Source organism: Diadema antillarum, unplaced genomic scaffold (genome assembly GCF_040938485.1).
Source record: "Diadema antillarum isolate AM-2024a unplaced genomic scaffold, OU_Dant_1.0 seq00000041_RagTag, whole genome shotgun sequence".
In the NCBI taxonomy this organism is placed as follows: domain Eukaryota; kingdom Metazoa; phylum Echinodermata; class Echinoidea; order Diadematoida; family Diadematidae; genus Diadema; species Diadema antillarum.
In genome coordinates this window covers 1029736-1046816 of record NW_027271153.1, presented here as the reverse complement: position 1 = coordinate 1046816, position 17081 = coordinate 1029736, and the positions used below count along the sequence as shown (strand labels likewise).

Here is a 17081-nt window from a genome sequence, read left to right as displayed (position 1 = left end):
CATTATTGTATGTGTGCACAATAAACCTACCAGTTTATCCCTTGGAAAAGTTTTAACATGTCTGTTCCATATTTCTTACAGTGATTTTTTTTTTTTTTTTTTTTTTGGTGGGGTATTATTTGGTCTATTCCCAGATTTAGTTATGTGTTTGAATATATACATACATGTATATGTATATATATATATAAATATATATATATATATATAGATAGATAGATAGATATAGATATATACATGTATATAAACAAACAGCAACAACCAACAAACAACAAATATACCCCCATCAAAAAATATATTTAATTTTTTTTTTTGATGGGGTATATTTTTTTGCTGTTGTAGGTTGTAGTTTGTTTCTTAGTTGCCTGAACCATAATGTGGCTTAGACTGAGGACTTGCCTTTATTTGTAATGCAAGGTTATGAGATAAGAATTCCACACAACTCAAAAAAAAAAGACCAAAAAAAAAAGACAAAAAAAAAAACCTCCTCACTCGATGTCTTCGCAAAAATGACACAGCTGTAAAATCATTTTTTTTCTTATCATTTATTAATCAACATCATAGATACAATGTCTTCAATATCATCTCCTATATTAATAATTTCTCGACATGAAGAGTTATACATGTTCACTTTTGTAGCTTCTTTGTATCCGTATTCTCTTGTATTCATGCAGTACACGTGCACAAGGAAAAGAGGATATTTTGCATTATTCACACATTAATTTCACTTACATGGCTCGTGCAAGCCACACATGCACTGCTCAATGATATGAATCAAAACAACTCTTTAACTGTAGGAAATCAGAAGAAAATAAATCTGGTATTCATCATAGCATTGAAAAAAAAAACAACAGACACACATTGCTAATGCCATGGAATTTTCATGTTACGCAAAAAAAAAGAATAATAATAATAAATTGGTCAAAAAATGTATCTTGTGGCAATAAAATGCCACAATACACATTACACTATATTGCTCGCTGTCATAAAAAGATGTACAGGTATGTCAAGACCCCTACAAATTACATGTACATTCAGTTTAGCGTGATGAACTTTGCATGGCAGGCAGTAATAAATAAAAAACACATTTCATCACAGATAGCTCTTTAAAATCTGATATTGATTCACTTGCATATGTATAGTTACAAGTACCATAAGATGTATTATCCCATGCAATACATTATTGTTTAGCATATTTTTTTTTTCTTACTGAAACCTATTTAAGCCTTTTGAGTTTGAACTACATTGTAGTGTACTTACATTATGGTGTGCTGTGATATAGTGACCACCTCATCTTGTTTGGTATAAAATGCAAACATTTTTGTAGCTAATTGCTTGGGATGCTGTGAGCTTAGCATCACCTTTGACACTACTACTGTAAAAGTGGAAATTTTTGTGTAAGTAATTGATCTGATTTATTCATTTATTTTTTCTCAGCCTGGTAAGATGAATTTTGCTTGTTTTCTTATTACACAGAAACAAAATATGATGTGGTAATACGGGAAAAAAAATATATGTTCTTTTTTGCACTAGTATCATGTCACGTCAAATGCAGGCAAATTTCCACACTGCAAAAAATGTCCACTTTTACAGTACTGGTACCTGTTTGCTGGCAAATACCATTAGACCATTACACCTTACAGAAACTACTACATTTGCAGAATGAAGCTCGTATTGCTCGTTCACCAATAGCAGCTACCGTAGCATTGTGTTGCAATCCCACATCGTACGCAAATTCACATTTCCGTCCAAAACGTCCGCGAAAACGCTTGTCACGTAAGAAGAATACGCTGTCGTATCCTTCATTTGAATGTCATCATCAAGGGCGCCGTTGCAAGATATTTCAGTTACTACCTACCTCACTACATACATCCCACATTAAATATCATACACAGACATGTGGAAGAAGTTTGTCCATCCCTGTCTAACCCCCTTGACCTGATTAAAAAGGCAACAACCAAAAACAAAAAATTAAAAAGCTGAAGAGGTTTATTTCACTGTCAATTTGGAAAGAAATTTGGTTTGATCCAGGCACTGGCTGATGGTTAAGGAACACTGTATCTACTTTTTAAAAAAAAGTAAAAAACAAAAACAACAGAATCAAATGCCATACCACCTAAAACATAACACCTTATTTACCTCTGATAGGCAGGCAAAAACAATGCATATTTGTAGCTTGAACATTCTTGCGCACTGCTTCCTATTGTTATCCTATATTGAGAGTCTTGCTCTTCCACTGTATCCAGACTTAGTTGGATGTACACATGTACCTACAAATTCAGTACGAACCCCCCCCCCCCCAGTTCCTCATCCCCTGCAAATACACACACATACACATACCCTAGCAGCAACATTATGCATAACGTGAGTGCAACAGAGCAGCGGCCAACCGCAGAAGTGACTCTGCACTGAACTGAAAATGTAGTCACATCAGCGTTGTTAAAAACAATATCAAATGACAAATTAACAAATCTAAACCTTTCCAGCAGCTTTTTTTTTTCCCTTGTCACAAGTGTATCTGTAATCGACCCGAGTTCACTTCACTTTTGCAGTATGCGCATAACACACTACTATACAAGCTGTGCAAAGGTTACTACAAGTGGTTGAGTCACACATCAGGATATCAAACATTTGTCTAGGTTAGGATGTCTACCTCTGTGACAGCTGCATTGAAACTGCTCGTTATGAGAAAATAAACAAACAAAACAAAACGAAAACACACAAAGATTGTTGTTTGCAGCAAAAGTACTCCCCTGTTCCAGTTGCACTGCCATGATTGCTGACTGGTCTTGCTTAAAAGCAAGTTTGGTCAGAGTAGACTGCACTGCCTAATAAAGTCGGTCTGACTCATTAAAGGAATGGTATAGAATCGGTTAAGGTGAGAATTCAGCTTTTAACTTTTTGCAAGATACTTATAAAACAAATGTATGAAATGTTAAAAAGCATACCCAACCCAAATCCAAAAAAAGAGTAAAACAAAGTGATCCTAATAAAAGATGGGTCCCACCTTTTACAGTATTAGGATTGCTTTATTTTCGATGTCTCAGCCAGTTCAAAACCGATTTTCATCAAATAAACTTTAAAATCCTCTTAGAACTACATGCTCTTTCATATTTCATATAAAGAGGTTTCTCATTATCTTAAAAAAACAAAACATCATTAAAAAAAAACATTGGAAACTGCAAACCCCATCTCAACCAAAACTGTACCATCCCTTTAACACTAGCTGCATTATATACACAACAGAAGAGGGTTGAGTGGACAGGTAAGGATACAGCTAGCCAAAGAGCTGGGAGATGTGAACACATTCTTCCAAGCAGAAATGGGAGGGGGGGGGGGGGGGGGATCATCCTTACTACAGCTTCTAAGTCAAAGTTCTCCTGTACCAGTAGTTAACCTTGACTTTTGACAAGCCATCTGTGGGGAGTTTGATTTTCTTTTCCAAGAAAATCTGTTTTCCTAACCCAGAGGTTTGCTATGTACTGCTAAAAATGATGTTATTCACCTCTCTTTTGATGTATCAATTGAGGTTGACGGAGTTGACATTTTGCAAATCTGATTGTGGCTTTCAGAATTTAACTCCATGCCCCTTTTACTTGAAACACTGGCCAATATCATCATTCGTGACTTGGGATTACCACATGCAAGTCCACAAACAAAGAAATAGCGCAAAATTGTATCAGCCAGCATATTGTCTTTGTCTTCTGTTCATCCAAACACACTAGCTGCTTCGAATTCTAGAGCTCCATCCCACAAAAATAACAAATATATTTGACCATTACAATAATGGAATGGATGAAGAGTAAAAAAAAAGAAAATGATAAAAAGAAGAAACGAATGAATGGATCAATTGCAATAATGAAAGCTGCTGAAGTTACAAGTGCCTCAGGAAAGCATGCAACACTCATGGAAATTTAAGTAAAGACTGTTACATTCAAAATCCTAATATTAATGACTATACCATGGAAACAAAAGAGAGGCGTGAGATCACTGGAACATCTGTATGGGATGAGAGGTTGATACAACCATGATATTGCAAGATATGAATGGGCAAAAAGGCAACATCTTCAACTCTGGACCTTCTCCACACATTGAAAACTGAAGTTTACAAGAAGATAGCATCACACATGTACAGTATGAACATAGATGATTATTCTTGTCATGTAACCAAACTCCCCCCCCCCCATACAAACAAACGAACAAGCGAACATTCTCAACCATTTGGGAACTTACTTTAACCATACACCTCATTCCATGCCATGCCATAAATCTTTCATGCATATTTTTCCTTATTTTGTTTTTGCTTGCAAGCATAGACTGAATGATCAACTTCATACGACGTAATCACATTCCAAGATAAAAGAGTTCCACCTAAACAGAGAGCAGCTGCATAAAAATTATGAGGAAATGTTCACATCACATTATAGGCTTCTGCAGTCGAAGTCCCTGGTAAGGCTATCACCAAAGCCGAAACAGTAGAAATACTCCCAAATTGCAGGGCTCATCATTAATATGAAAAGAAGTAAATGTTCAAGCTGGCATGTACTGTGGAGATTCTAAGTAGCATAACCTAGGGAGGGCACGTTCACACGAGTAACTTGTGAGGTTTATACGCATCTAACTCTGTGTGGTCTCTTATGCCAAGTGTACAACTATGCACAAAGACGGCATCACTTAGCTCTTACATTTGCACTGAATTGGCTGTGTATGACTTTGCTTGGTGATCTTCTGCATACTCATTTGCGACCTCTATGCAACACGTCTTTGATATATTTGGCAAATACTTCCTCAAACATTTGCATACCATCTCAAGCTATATAAAAAAAAAATGAATAAAAGCACATCGACACTTTAGAATGCTTGTTCTGTCCTCCAAGGAAAATAGATCGTGCAATGCTGGCTGGCATTCTCTAAAGAAGACTCGAGTAATGGCTGAAACCCTGACTGGGCAAGCAAAGTCCACTCTGCTCTACTTGGGAATGCCAATGGTATCAACCTTGTAATTTCATATGAATTTTTAAACGCTTCCTACAATCAAATATGTAAATTAATAAGAAAAGACATGCTCACCGGACTTTTAGGACAGCATTTGTCGATTTCATCATGTTATGAATATCAAGAATGTATTGAGTCGAGAGGTGAGCATTTTGGCATTCCATAAAATGACTGCACTTATGTAAAGCTATCTTCAACATTAGTCTACTTTTTGAGCCAACATTTCCCCGAACTGCACAGTCTCTACTGGTAATCCAACTTCCAATGACCAATGTCCACAACTTCTCATCAGTCTGTCTGGAGTGTCACAAGCATGCATGTCGTGCGGAGGGAGGAATTTGTTGTCTTCATACAGCAAGGGTCTTGGAGCTATCAAAAGATGGCAAAACACTTCCAGGGACCATGGGGAAAAAATGTCCCCTTGACTTGAATGACTATCCCCCTCCCTTGACAGGACAGGTCATACCAGTACCCATCTTGTAGTCCTGCTTGTTATTTGTCACGGGAATGTTTTTGCATGCATATGTCCCACAGCAAATGCCACTGAGGTATATAATCTCAGAGTAAATATCCGGGGGGGGGGGGGGGGGGGGGAACTATTTAAGGAAACACCCTGGGCATAAAAGTTCTAAGGAGAGTAATCTAATAATAATTGCACAAGGGACAAATATTTTTGGGATACCAGTAATTGTTGACTGACAAATTGTATTAGTAATAACTGTCCACTAATAAACTGTCTTGGCAATTATTATGTGGGGATAACTGTCCCATGGACAATCATCTAGGGATATGTATCCAGGGATAAATGTTCTGGTATATAAAAGCTAGGAGTAAAAGTTCTGGGGTAACATTCTATGGGTGATTGTCAGAAGGTAATATTTCGGATGGTTGCTATTCTGGAGGAAAATGCCTTGGGGAACTGCAGGCCGGGCACTTCCCCTCACACATGACAAACTTTGAGTGGACAGACTATATATGCTTACTACACACCCACAATCACAAACACACACACACACACATACACACATACACACACACCCAGGCACGCACTCTCACTCACACACACACACATACACATACACATACTGATAGCGTCTAGTTCATTGCACTATAAGGAGGGGGGCTATCAGTGTAGATCTTCAGGGCACGCTCCTTTCGCGGGGAGTACGTCACCTTCTGTCCTGATTTGGATAACCTGAAATGCAAAGGAAGCGCAGAACACATCAATTACTCCAGTGAGGATTTCCTCCCTTCTCACAAATAAAAGAAACATGAGTGAGTAGAGCAAGTGTTAATACTGCAGCAACATCATGAAATGTGACCCGCTACAACAAAAGGATCTGAAAGTCGTGGGAGGACAATTTTCTGAAACTGGCATGACATTATTCCCTTACTCTTCTTCTTTAATTTCATATATAGCACAACTCATAAGAGTACTCGGTTGCGGAGATATCGATGATTTTATTAGCGCATGTCAAGTGGTTGAGGAAATCAGAGTTTCGAGAAAACCGCCTTCAAAGTTTTCCTTCCGACGCTATCATGATCAAAGGGAAGCATGACAGTTTTCACCGCTTGACAATAGAAGGCATGCTCCTAGCAACCTCCGCGATGTTCATTCAAGCTTAGCGCCAGCGGTTACGCACGACCAATCAGTAATCAGGATGCCACGCACTGACCAATAAGATCACTCCCTTGTTGCTGGAAGCAGAGTCTAGCTGCGGCGCTAAATCCAAATCTTCAGACACGTTTCTGTTTCGCTGAAAGTCAGAATATCATGGCTTAGAAAAATGCTGATCTCTTGCCTTTCCTTTGATCATTTAGCTTCAAAATTTCGGCAGATGATAGACAAAACATTAGACTACCAAATTATGCCAAAAACAGAAATTCACTGGTTTTGACCAATTTTGATGATGTGACTTCAAACTCAAATTTCTCGGCTCTGCCCTCAGCGACTTTAGGATCCTTTTGTTGTAGCTGGTCACAAATGTATTCCACTTCATACATACATACATTTACACGGCTTTTAGCCTACCAATAATCATTGCTAGTCAAGTGATTCAGAAAATGTTGATTTTGCAAACCCTTACGGAAATATAGAAGAGAATAAATAACCCTACTAATCAACAGAAAATGTTCATTTCTCACTTGAATCCTACTTCATTCATTTCTTATCTCTGCTATGGGCTCCATCTGTGACTTCTAAGCATCCACTATTTGACTTACCATATCAATCTCTAGTTTCTATATTTGATATCAAAGATCAGACATAAACCTTAAGTGTGCGACCAAAGTTCATAGTACTGCTTGCCAGAAAACCAGAAAACCAGAAAAAAAAAAAAAAGCTTTCATCACAAGGTACATGCTAATAAAGTCTCAGTAGCTCTTTTCAACAAGCCTCTCACATGTTGGTCATGGACTCTTGAATACAGCCTCTGGACATGTGTATACATGGTACCTTGTCTCGAGGCCTGAATCATGAAAAGCCAATAGAGAATACCCCTTCAAATGAATACATAAGAGAAAATATCTTCGGATATTGTTTTACTTCTTTGTCTATTTCTACAGCAGTCAACACTAAACAATGTGGATCAAGATAAAAGTTTGGAATTGTAAAGACCACATCGATGTATACATATGAAAACATGTTTTCAGCGATAACTGTTCACTGATTATTTTGTTTGTGTTGTGTTGTTTTTGTTGTTGTTGTTATTGTTTTTTGTATCGATGGGAGAAGGTGCTCATTGATTGTCACCAACCTGGCATTTTCCTTCTTCTGGATCTCTCTCTTCTCATCTTCCTGCAGCTCCTTGAGTTCTTCACGATTGTCTCTGAGATACAAACACGCACACCAGATATATGTTTTAAAGGGAGAGATACAAACATATTCAAGAGATATATGTTTTAAAAGGAGAGATACAAACATACAGAAGAGATATATGTTTTAAAGGGAGAGATACAAACATACAGAACAGATATATGTTTTAAAGGGAGAGATACAAACATACAGAAGAGATATATGTTTTAAAGGGAGAGATACAAACATACAGAAGAGATATATGTTATAAAGGGAGAGATACAAACATACAGAAGAGATATATGTTTTGAAGGGAGATATACAACCATACAGAACAGACATATGCTTAAAAGGGGTGGTATAGTGTTGGTTAAGGTAAGAATTCAGCTTTTAACTTTTTGTGAGATACTTAGAAGCCACTGTATGAAATGTTAAAAAGCATACCATTCGATTCCAAGAGGAATTCTAAGTTTATGTGATGAAAACTGGTTTTGAAATGGCTTAGATATCAAAAAACAGAGTAAAACAAAGTGATCCTAATAAAAAATGGGTCCCACCTTTTATTGGCACTGCTTTGTTTTTGATATCTCAGCCATTTCAAAACCAATTTTCATCAAATAAACTTTGAATTCCTCTTAGAATTGTATGCTCTTTCATATTTCATAAGAGGCTTCTCATTATCTTTAAAAAAAAATCATAAAAAACATTGGAAACCACAAGCCCCATCTCAACCAAAATGGTACCATCCTTTTAAACCTTTTCATGCCTTAACTGCTCCTGAAATCATCAAACGACAACCCATGGCTGCCCTTACACACGTATTGAGTCTTTGTGTGCTTGTCTCGGGATTGAGTGTAAAATATGTGCCTTGTTTTTTTGTAGCCTAGTTAATATCATACTGGGGGTTTTTTATCTTAAGGTTGTTGCTATACCTGTTTCTTGTTCTTCAAGTTTGATTTTCAGGTCTGGAGAATCAAAACATAATTTAGGGCACCTGCAAGTTTGTATATGACCCTAGGTGCGGAGATATCAAGAAATAATACATCCATGGATACCAACCTTATAATCTGCATTGCTTTATTTTAAGGAGTGAAAAGGCACATTTCTGGTGGAAAAACAGCATTTATACCTTTCTTGCAATACAGATGTGTATTGATACAATTTGGGAAAAAGCATATTTTCCATGAAATCTGCAGCATTTCTGGCAAAAAAAAAAAATCAAAATACTGCACAGAAGGTAACAGTTCACATCTCTGTAGACCATATATGGGGCAAGCATGAAAGTGGGCTGAAAAAACACTTCACGCCTCCAAATCTTGAGACACTGGCTGGGATTCATTTTTAACTTCTCCACTCTTATTGCCACATATGCAGTCGAGCATAATTCAAGCTATTATAAACCAATGAATACCCTTGGAACTAAAAAAAAACAAAAACAGGAAAGAATCATAATTCTTTTGAATAGATGTAAGAATTCTGTTTTTCTTTCAGTTTTGTTTTCTTTCTTTTAAGGCCCAAGGACTGTTTCATCACATGAAGCTGTGATTACCTGATGCAGCTCACATAAAAAAAAAAACACACAAAAACTAGCATAAATGACAAAAAGTAAATTGTGTAAAAACACTGGACACCCACCTGTAGTAGATGACGGTGCCATCATCAGTGATATAGAGTGGCCACGTGTTGAGAACGGTCACTCTTGGCTCCCACTCAAGTTCAGTGTTCATGTCCAAGAGCGAGACCTCACAGGGGAAGGTCCCACGCCCCTTGGCAAACTCGATGTACTCTATGGGGATACCACTGATCTCACACAGCTGCAGCAAGAGAGAAGGGAGGGAGGGTTAGAAACACACTGTTTCCTATCAGCCGGATGAGTATTCATAAATATTCTAATAATATTTCTGTATCACAATCACGTATTTACCACGCATGTACCATGAGTATTTCTGCATTTTCAGTCATTGGCTGGGCTTACTCACTCATTTATTCAGTGTAATTTTCAGGTGAGCTTTACATCTGAAGAGGAAAGAAACAAGACATCTAGGCCCCATTTCATAAAACTTATCAATAACAAATTATGATGGTTGTTATAGGCTACTGAAATCCTTACATCTGATTGGCTGAGAGCAAATTTGTCATAGAAATGTGGCAGTTGTTACTGATAACAAGTTTTACGAAACGGGGACCCTAAAGTGACATTTCAAGAAATCATGGCAAATTTGAACTCACCGCCGTCTTGAGTTCAATCACGCTAGCATTGTCGAGGACGACCTCCTCGAATGGATCTAGCTTCATCTCTGAAGGACGCCACCTCCTGACGTACAGCGCCAGCTTTGACGACGACTGCACCTGCTCTGGTCCTGGAAGGATGAGAGGGATGTAAATGCGATAAGAGGTCGACGCACTTTGCCCACGTGCACCTCGCGAAGATTACGGGGATGCAACTGCAATGCAAAAGACACTCCACCCTCTGGGCATTGTGTGAACACTCCAAGTCTGGCAAACTGGCCCATAAGACTTGCAGCCATTATCAGAGACGCCAACTCTCCCGCTTTCGACGGGAGATCTCCCGCCGAAAGCCCATTTTTGCAAAATCTCCCGTTCTATCACTTGAGATTTGATTTCTCCCGCCCTGGCTCTGTGTCTCCCGTTGGAAAGTATTTCTTACTTATTGCCATATCGTATGATGAAAAATAAGCCTTGGATAGCACGAGAGAGCATCTAGAACCCTAGACTGGACCCCGGCCGCAAGGAATTTCGCGCTTTGCGCACATCAGCTTGGAGTCTCCCGTTTGCTAGGGGTTTCAGGCGGGAGAATCTCCAGATCAGAAGGTGCTGGGGGTTGGAGTCTCTGCATTATACTAGCAACAATGATTTTGGATAATTAATAGAGGATCACATGGTGCCTGGCTGTTATACTGGTTATAAGACGACTTGGTGTAGAACTGCAACATGTCTTTAGGAAACTTGGACCTGATGCATTTGACAGTCTATGCCACTTGTCATCCCTTTTGCGACAAGTACGAGGAAGCGATACATGTACTTCATGCAATGCCACACAAGTTTCTTTGTAAGACCTGCATAAACCTGTGACTTCTAGCATTTCATTGGTAATATCCACTGCATGACACCTTACACTGCAAAAAACATTTATAAATTCATTTTAGTATCATCATTTTACATATCTGTCTTCTCCTTCTGTTCTTTTTTTTTAAAGGTAATCAAAAGGTAGATCATACTGATTAAAACAATGTCTTGATTGCCTTTAAGATTTCTTCTTTATCATGACAGATTTTAATTTTTCACCTTCGCCAAGGTAGGAGGTTATGTTTTCATCAGCATTGGTTTGTTTGTTGGTTTATTTGTCTGTGTGCAGAATAATTAAAAAAGTTGTGAAGGATTTGGATGAAACTTACAGGAAATGTTGAGAATGACACAAGGAACAGATGATTAAATGTTGGTAGTAATCCGGGAATATTTATGGATTTTATCATTAAAGGATTTTTGATATTTTGGCATGTAGGTTCAATGAACTTGGGAGTTCAAGCTGCACATTTTTTGAGGTTTGCATTCGCGCACTAAAATTCATGCTCTAGTTTCTGCTGGGTGAGGCGTGCCGCGCACCTGGAAGTTGATGATGTAACAAAAGGCTTCTGTATAGGGAATTCGGGCAATTTTCAGCACGCATACGTATGGGTGGAATTCACTGATCTCATTTGGGGAACGAGATCAGTGGTGGAAATGAGCTGCTCGGCGAAGGTCTGCGCTCTCAGAGAGCTTCTCTAGTTTAGTCTGCATTTAGGTGATTTCTAGTAAGAAACCAAGACCCCGAGATTGGGCAATCACAGCAGCAACGCTGCATGTTTTCACCTCTCAGAGCACAGGCAGAACAGCTTTTTCTGCATGAAAGCAACGTCACAATTTGCCTCAGCAACCTGCTCAGAGTACAAGAAATGTGGCATGAGAATTACACAAGGAAACAAATTCTGCATGTCACATCTAAATATTTTTCCCCCCTCATACTCACTGTCCAGCAGCTCAACGAAGACTTCCCAGTTGGGGAAGATGGCGATGTCCTCCTCGTAGATGCGATCGTTCTGGAAGATGGTAGCAGGGTTCTTCCACGACTTCTTGCGCAAGCGTAACCTTTACGAGAAGCAAGTCACACGGGATGGCAGTGATGATGACATGTCATGAATGGTCAAGAGTTGGAATTTTATTGACGGCTCTAGTGTAGTGATATCCACCCAGAGCAATGGGCCTGATCAGTAATGGCAATCACAATGAAGTGCGAGTAAGTCTTACAGGGAATGGCGGAAACAATTGTAGAACATTTTTTCAATGTGAAGAAGGTGGGGGGGGGGGGGAGTCTAGGAGCCCATCATACTGCTCTTTTTTGGAAAACACTGAGTCCCAGAGCAATCTGGAGATGGAACTCATGCAAAAATTCTTAGTTTCATTGTTCTTGTTTTCTTCATATGTAAGATCACTCTCTTTTTATTTCAGGCCTCTAAAATAAAAATGTGTCCCCTTTTTTTCACCTAGAGTGTGTACGTACATGTGGGACTGCACCCTCACAATTCAAAATGGTGACACAACATTTGCTCCTGCGACGATTGCTCCGGTCTTATTTTTCTTCAAGGACTTATCATTAGGGTTAGGGTTGTGAAATGGTTTTAGATTTAGTTTGATGTAAGGATTAGGATAGGGGCTAGGTTTATGTTTGTAGGTAGAATTTATGTTTGGCTCAGGGCAGAGACATTTAATGGGATCAATTGTCGCAAGAGCAAATGTGATGAAACCATTCAAAACTATGACGTAGTGCCCTTAGAGGACTCATCTTCACTGTGACAGACTGAGATTAAAGGGACTTATGCAGCAGCCCCTGATTGACAGATAGTTGGATAGAGAAAGAGAGATAGAGTGACAGACAGACAAACAGACAAACAGAGTGGTGACATACCTATCAAGGGGGACATCAATGTTGAACTTCTTCTTAAGCTCTGGTAAGAGTTCTTGCTTGGACTCGAGGACGGTCATACCTTTGGCAAACACCCAGTCAAACAGGTACCTGATGGGCTGAGAGGGGAAATCACACTGACTATCAGAAATTGGTTCATCCTTTTAATCCGCTGAGGACGGGCTGATTTTGCTACAACATGCATTTCCCATAGACACCTGCCTGAGTATAGTCAGGACTCGTCCTCAACCGGTTAAAGAAACCTCTACGAGGGGAGGAAGGACGTAGATACCCTCAACATAATCTACCTCTATCACAATATCCCATATAAATTCTCCCTATAACACATGAACTTTTCAAATCATTGCCACTGCTTTCATACATTGTTCATGCAATGTTCCTTTGCCCTGTTGTACCGAGATAAAAGCTTACCAGGTAATCAATCTGTACAAAGTTTCCCTAGAACCATGCCTGGAATGTTGCAGTGTACTTGCCACTGTGCTATAACATAAAGAACCTATTTTTGTTTGAAACAAACGATGATGAAGAAGTCAATTGACTACCCTACTACATTCGGAGATTCAAATTTTGAAAACATGGCCATCAAATGGTATTCTGCAGCTGTGTAATCATATGGCCCTAAGAGTCATTAAAACATCTACCACATCATGTCTTCATACTCAAGTAACACAGCCTCACACACATTAGCACAACATGTGAAATTCTCAATAAACTTGGCATACTCATGATCTTTACCATACACTTGGAATGCTCACATCCAAATCTTCGCAACACAAGGAGACACACGGATAAGCGGATAAATTTTAGATTTGAAAGAGCAAACTAACCTCATTGGAGTTGACCATGAGCTGGTAAATGTTGACTCTATACTCCCCTTTCCTCAGCGCCCTGCCCAGCTTGATCACAATGCGGGTATCATCGTTGTACGTCTGAAGGGTCTCGTTCAGACGGATACTCTCGTACTCCTGGTTGTTGGCGTATAATCTATACACCTGAAAAATGAAACGGTGCAAAAATATATGTCTTCATTCATGAAGATCGACTGGTTGTTGGCATATAATCTACACATCTGAAAAATGAAAAGGTGCAATAATATTACGTCGTCACACGTGAGGATCAACTGGGTGCACAAAAGTACAGTGGTATTTCATGCCTGTTTTATTTAGTAGGGTCAACACCCTTAGTGGCATCTTATGAGTGACATCCAATATAATAATGATAATAACAATAGTAATAATAATAATATGGTCTTCTTTATCCAGGGAAACCTCTTCAGTATGGCCACTGCTCTACCAGAGGGCCCTGTCATTATTATTTTACCTGGCATTGTCGGGAACCCATTTATACACCTGGATCGAGAGGGACAAGGGCCTTGATGGGATTCGATTCGGAAGCTCTGATGGAAAGTTATGAGCCTTATCGACTATGCCACAGTGCGTCTACTACATCTTGAGCAAACCTCACGGGGGGGGGATCCTAGGTGAACACATACCAACGACACCACAAAAAAAAGGTACCTCTCCCACTTGCCCTAAGGGGCATTTGGGCAAGGGTACCATACTCTTGACAGGTCAGTGACAAACAATCTCTCTTGCCCCACAGTGACATTTAGTTGCCCTGTGTAAGCGGACAAGTGGGTTCGCAGCACACTACTGCACACCCGGAAATTCTTGCAGTACATCAGTTTTCGCGTATTTTGTGCTACTTTTGGCTAGCGCGAATTCTAAAACCCCCGAAAATATCTACACAATTTTCGCTCCATATTTTGAACTGATTGAAAACTGCGCAGCGCGAATTCAAGAACCTGCGAATATGTTTTTGAGCCGCTCAGCACGAAAAATTAGTTGTGTGGAAATATGGACGTTTACAATACCTTGAAGTTGAGGGAAGTTGTGCCCACGTGTGGCTCCATGCACGTCTTGAAGAATCCCAGAGACATTCTCTTGTCCAGGTTTACCACCAGAACTATCATCAAAGGGAATAGAAATAGTATGGGTTGTAACTGAATCAAACCACTTTAAATATCTCAACACTCAGTGTCCATCTATTAAATTGTTTATACACTTTGATACCATGGCTACTTCACAAGCAGGTGGAAAACCCTTAGACAATCTACACATTTTCTGCAAAATGATGACTTTTGTCTCAAAAACACAGCCCCAAATCAAATTCAAATAATTAACATTGATGGAGTTTTCACTTCATACTTTCTGAAAATATTTCTCTGAATATGTCACGTAGATATCATGATCTACTGTATATAAGAAGAAAAACAATGCAAAAACACATTTCTACAAATGATAGAGCTTGTAACAAATGAATCAAACTGCCATACAACACAGAAAGTAGAGAAATATCACAGTTGCACACCATCCTGCATCAAATATTAATCATCTTCAATGTATGGAACCAGGGCTACCAACATTCGGACATCCAAATCAGGGAGATTCCACACAGCAATCAAGGAGATGTCTGTGTGTTACATGCATTTCGATGGGCGAAAATAATTCCCAAATCAGGGAGATTTTAATATTCTCTTATTCAGACATGAACAGATTTTGACATTTTCAGGGAGACTCCTGCAGAATCAGGGAGACTTGGCAGCTCTGTGGAACCTGTCACTACTAGGTCTTTGGGCTGTTCTGAGTCTGAAAAAAAAAGCATTTTCTAAAGTAATTCACAAGTCTTTGACTTCACTTCAAGAAAGATCCATGTTAGTTCATGCCTGGTGAAGTTCCCTAAACTAACATACATTGACAGAGTCCACTGCAGAGGACTGGAGAGCAATGCCCATCAATTGCCCTCCACGAGTCTATCAGACAAAAAATTGTGCATGAAACTCATGCTCAGACAGAGCAGCATGATGAAAATAATGAAAAGTAATCATCGGTGGAATCTTTGTGTAGCTCTGACTGTCTGAGTGACCGCTAGTGATTCCAATGAGTCATGAAATTCCCATTACTTGTAAAATTTCATTAAAAAACTGTACAGATGTGCTATGTTTGTCTCAATGCTTTTATGGAAACACAAAAGGAAAATGCTCTTTGATAAGAATTTGCAAACCCATTTGGAACAAACTGACATTCAGACTTATAATCACATGTTAAAATGAAATGTGACAAGTTCTTTTGACACATAGAAAAATAAACACATTTGATTTACCAATTCATGCTATATCTCTTTCTCTCTCTTTTTTTTTAATTCTTCACAGATATAGGAATAGTGACAAATTAAAATCTTATTCATTGCAAAATGAAGTCAAGTAGAATATGGAGTGGTCCTGCTGGACTTAGTAATCACCATGACATGGAAAACATGGATATCAAATGGTCTAAGCAAACATACCTCTGCCCTCCTCTGACTCTGATAATTCCAATGGTTTAAAGTACCAGTTCTTCTTTTTGCACTGATGTCTTGATGAGTCGCTGACCTCAGGATCAGAGTCTACTTGAGTCGGGTCTGTCCATCCTATAGGCGGTCCAGATGGTCCTATAAGTGGACCCGACTGTCCTAGAGGAGGTCCCGGCGGTCCTAGAGGGGGTCCCGATGGTCCTATAGCACCCTCTATATCTCCTCTGTCACAGGCCTGATCCACAGCATCGCGACGCTTGTGGATGGCAGCCATGATCTGGGGGTTCAGGGGCCCCGGGATGGGGCTCATGGCCCGGGGCCGCAAGCTGCTGGAGTCGGGGACCTGAAGTTTACTGCACTCTGCACAGGAGGCCGACGCTGTGGCCTGTGACTGGGAGGCCACGGGTAACGTTAGGTGACTCTTGGCAATTTGTCTGGGACTGGTCAGGGTCTGCATCACTGGCACTCCCTCATCCTGGTCTCCCTGAAATTGCTCCGGTTGCGATTGCGGCGTCGACGATGACGAATCGCTCCTTATCAAGTCTGAGGAGTTCAGAGCATCCGCTAATGCTTCGGCGCTCAACGGATCGCTGGACTTTGTGGTCAATTGTTCCGAACTGTCGCAGTGACCATCCGGTTCGCCCCGAACTTCCCCACCTATGTGCTCAAACTCACTGGCTTGTTCGTCAGTCAATCGTGCCTCATTGAGCGAGACTACACCACTGTCCGTTTCACTGCCCACGAGATTGACACCATTCTTCTCTAAGGGGTGATCATCACTTAGCGTGGAGGAGCTCCCCGTTGGACTTGGTGTGGGAATCTTATTTGGTGATAGACCACCAGTCTCCACTTGAAGATCTGAGAACTTCTCTGCTACAGAGTCAATCGAGGAACTTGTCTCCGAAACCTCATCTTTGGCACTGTCTTCTTCATCTTTAAAGGGGCAAAGAAGTATGTAGGTTA

General features: G+C 39.8%; 1 protein-coding gene across 1 annotated transcript in view; it reads right to left on the bottom strand.

The window, feature by feature from the left end:
- Positions 1 to 6018: 6018 nt before the first annotated feature.
- The window catches only part of LOC139725431 (ubiquitin carboxyl-terminal hydrolase 47-like), a 46149-nt gene continuing 35086 nt past the window's right edge, over positions 6019 to 17081 (bottom strand). Inside the window, exons 19-27 of the mRNA XM_071636505.1 lie at positions 16113 to 17051; positions 14641 to 14732; positions 13595 to 13759; positions 12750 to 12865; positions 11814 to 11932; positions 10016 to 10146; positions 9422 to 9600; positions 7749 to 7820; positions 6019 to 6187 (exon numbers count right to left, since the gene is read on the bottom strand). Of these exons, the coding sequence (XP_071492606.1) occupies positions 6088 to 6187; positions 7749 to 7820; positions 9422 to 9600; positions 10016 to 10146; positions 11814 to 11932; positions 12750 to 12865; positions 13595 to 13759; positions 14641 to 14732; positions 16113 to 17051 (1913 nt within the window). The 3' untranslated portion in view covers positions 6019 to 6087. The remainder of the gene's footprint in view (positions 6188 to 7748; positions 7821 to 9421; positions 9601 to 10015; positions 10147 to 11813; positions 11933 to 12749; positions 12866 to 13594; positions 13760 to 14640; positions 14733 to 16112; positions 17052 to 17081) is intronic.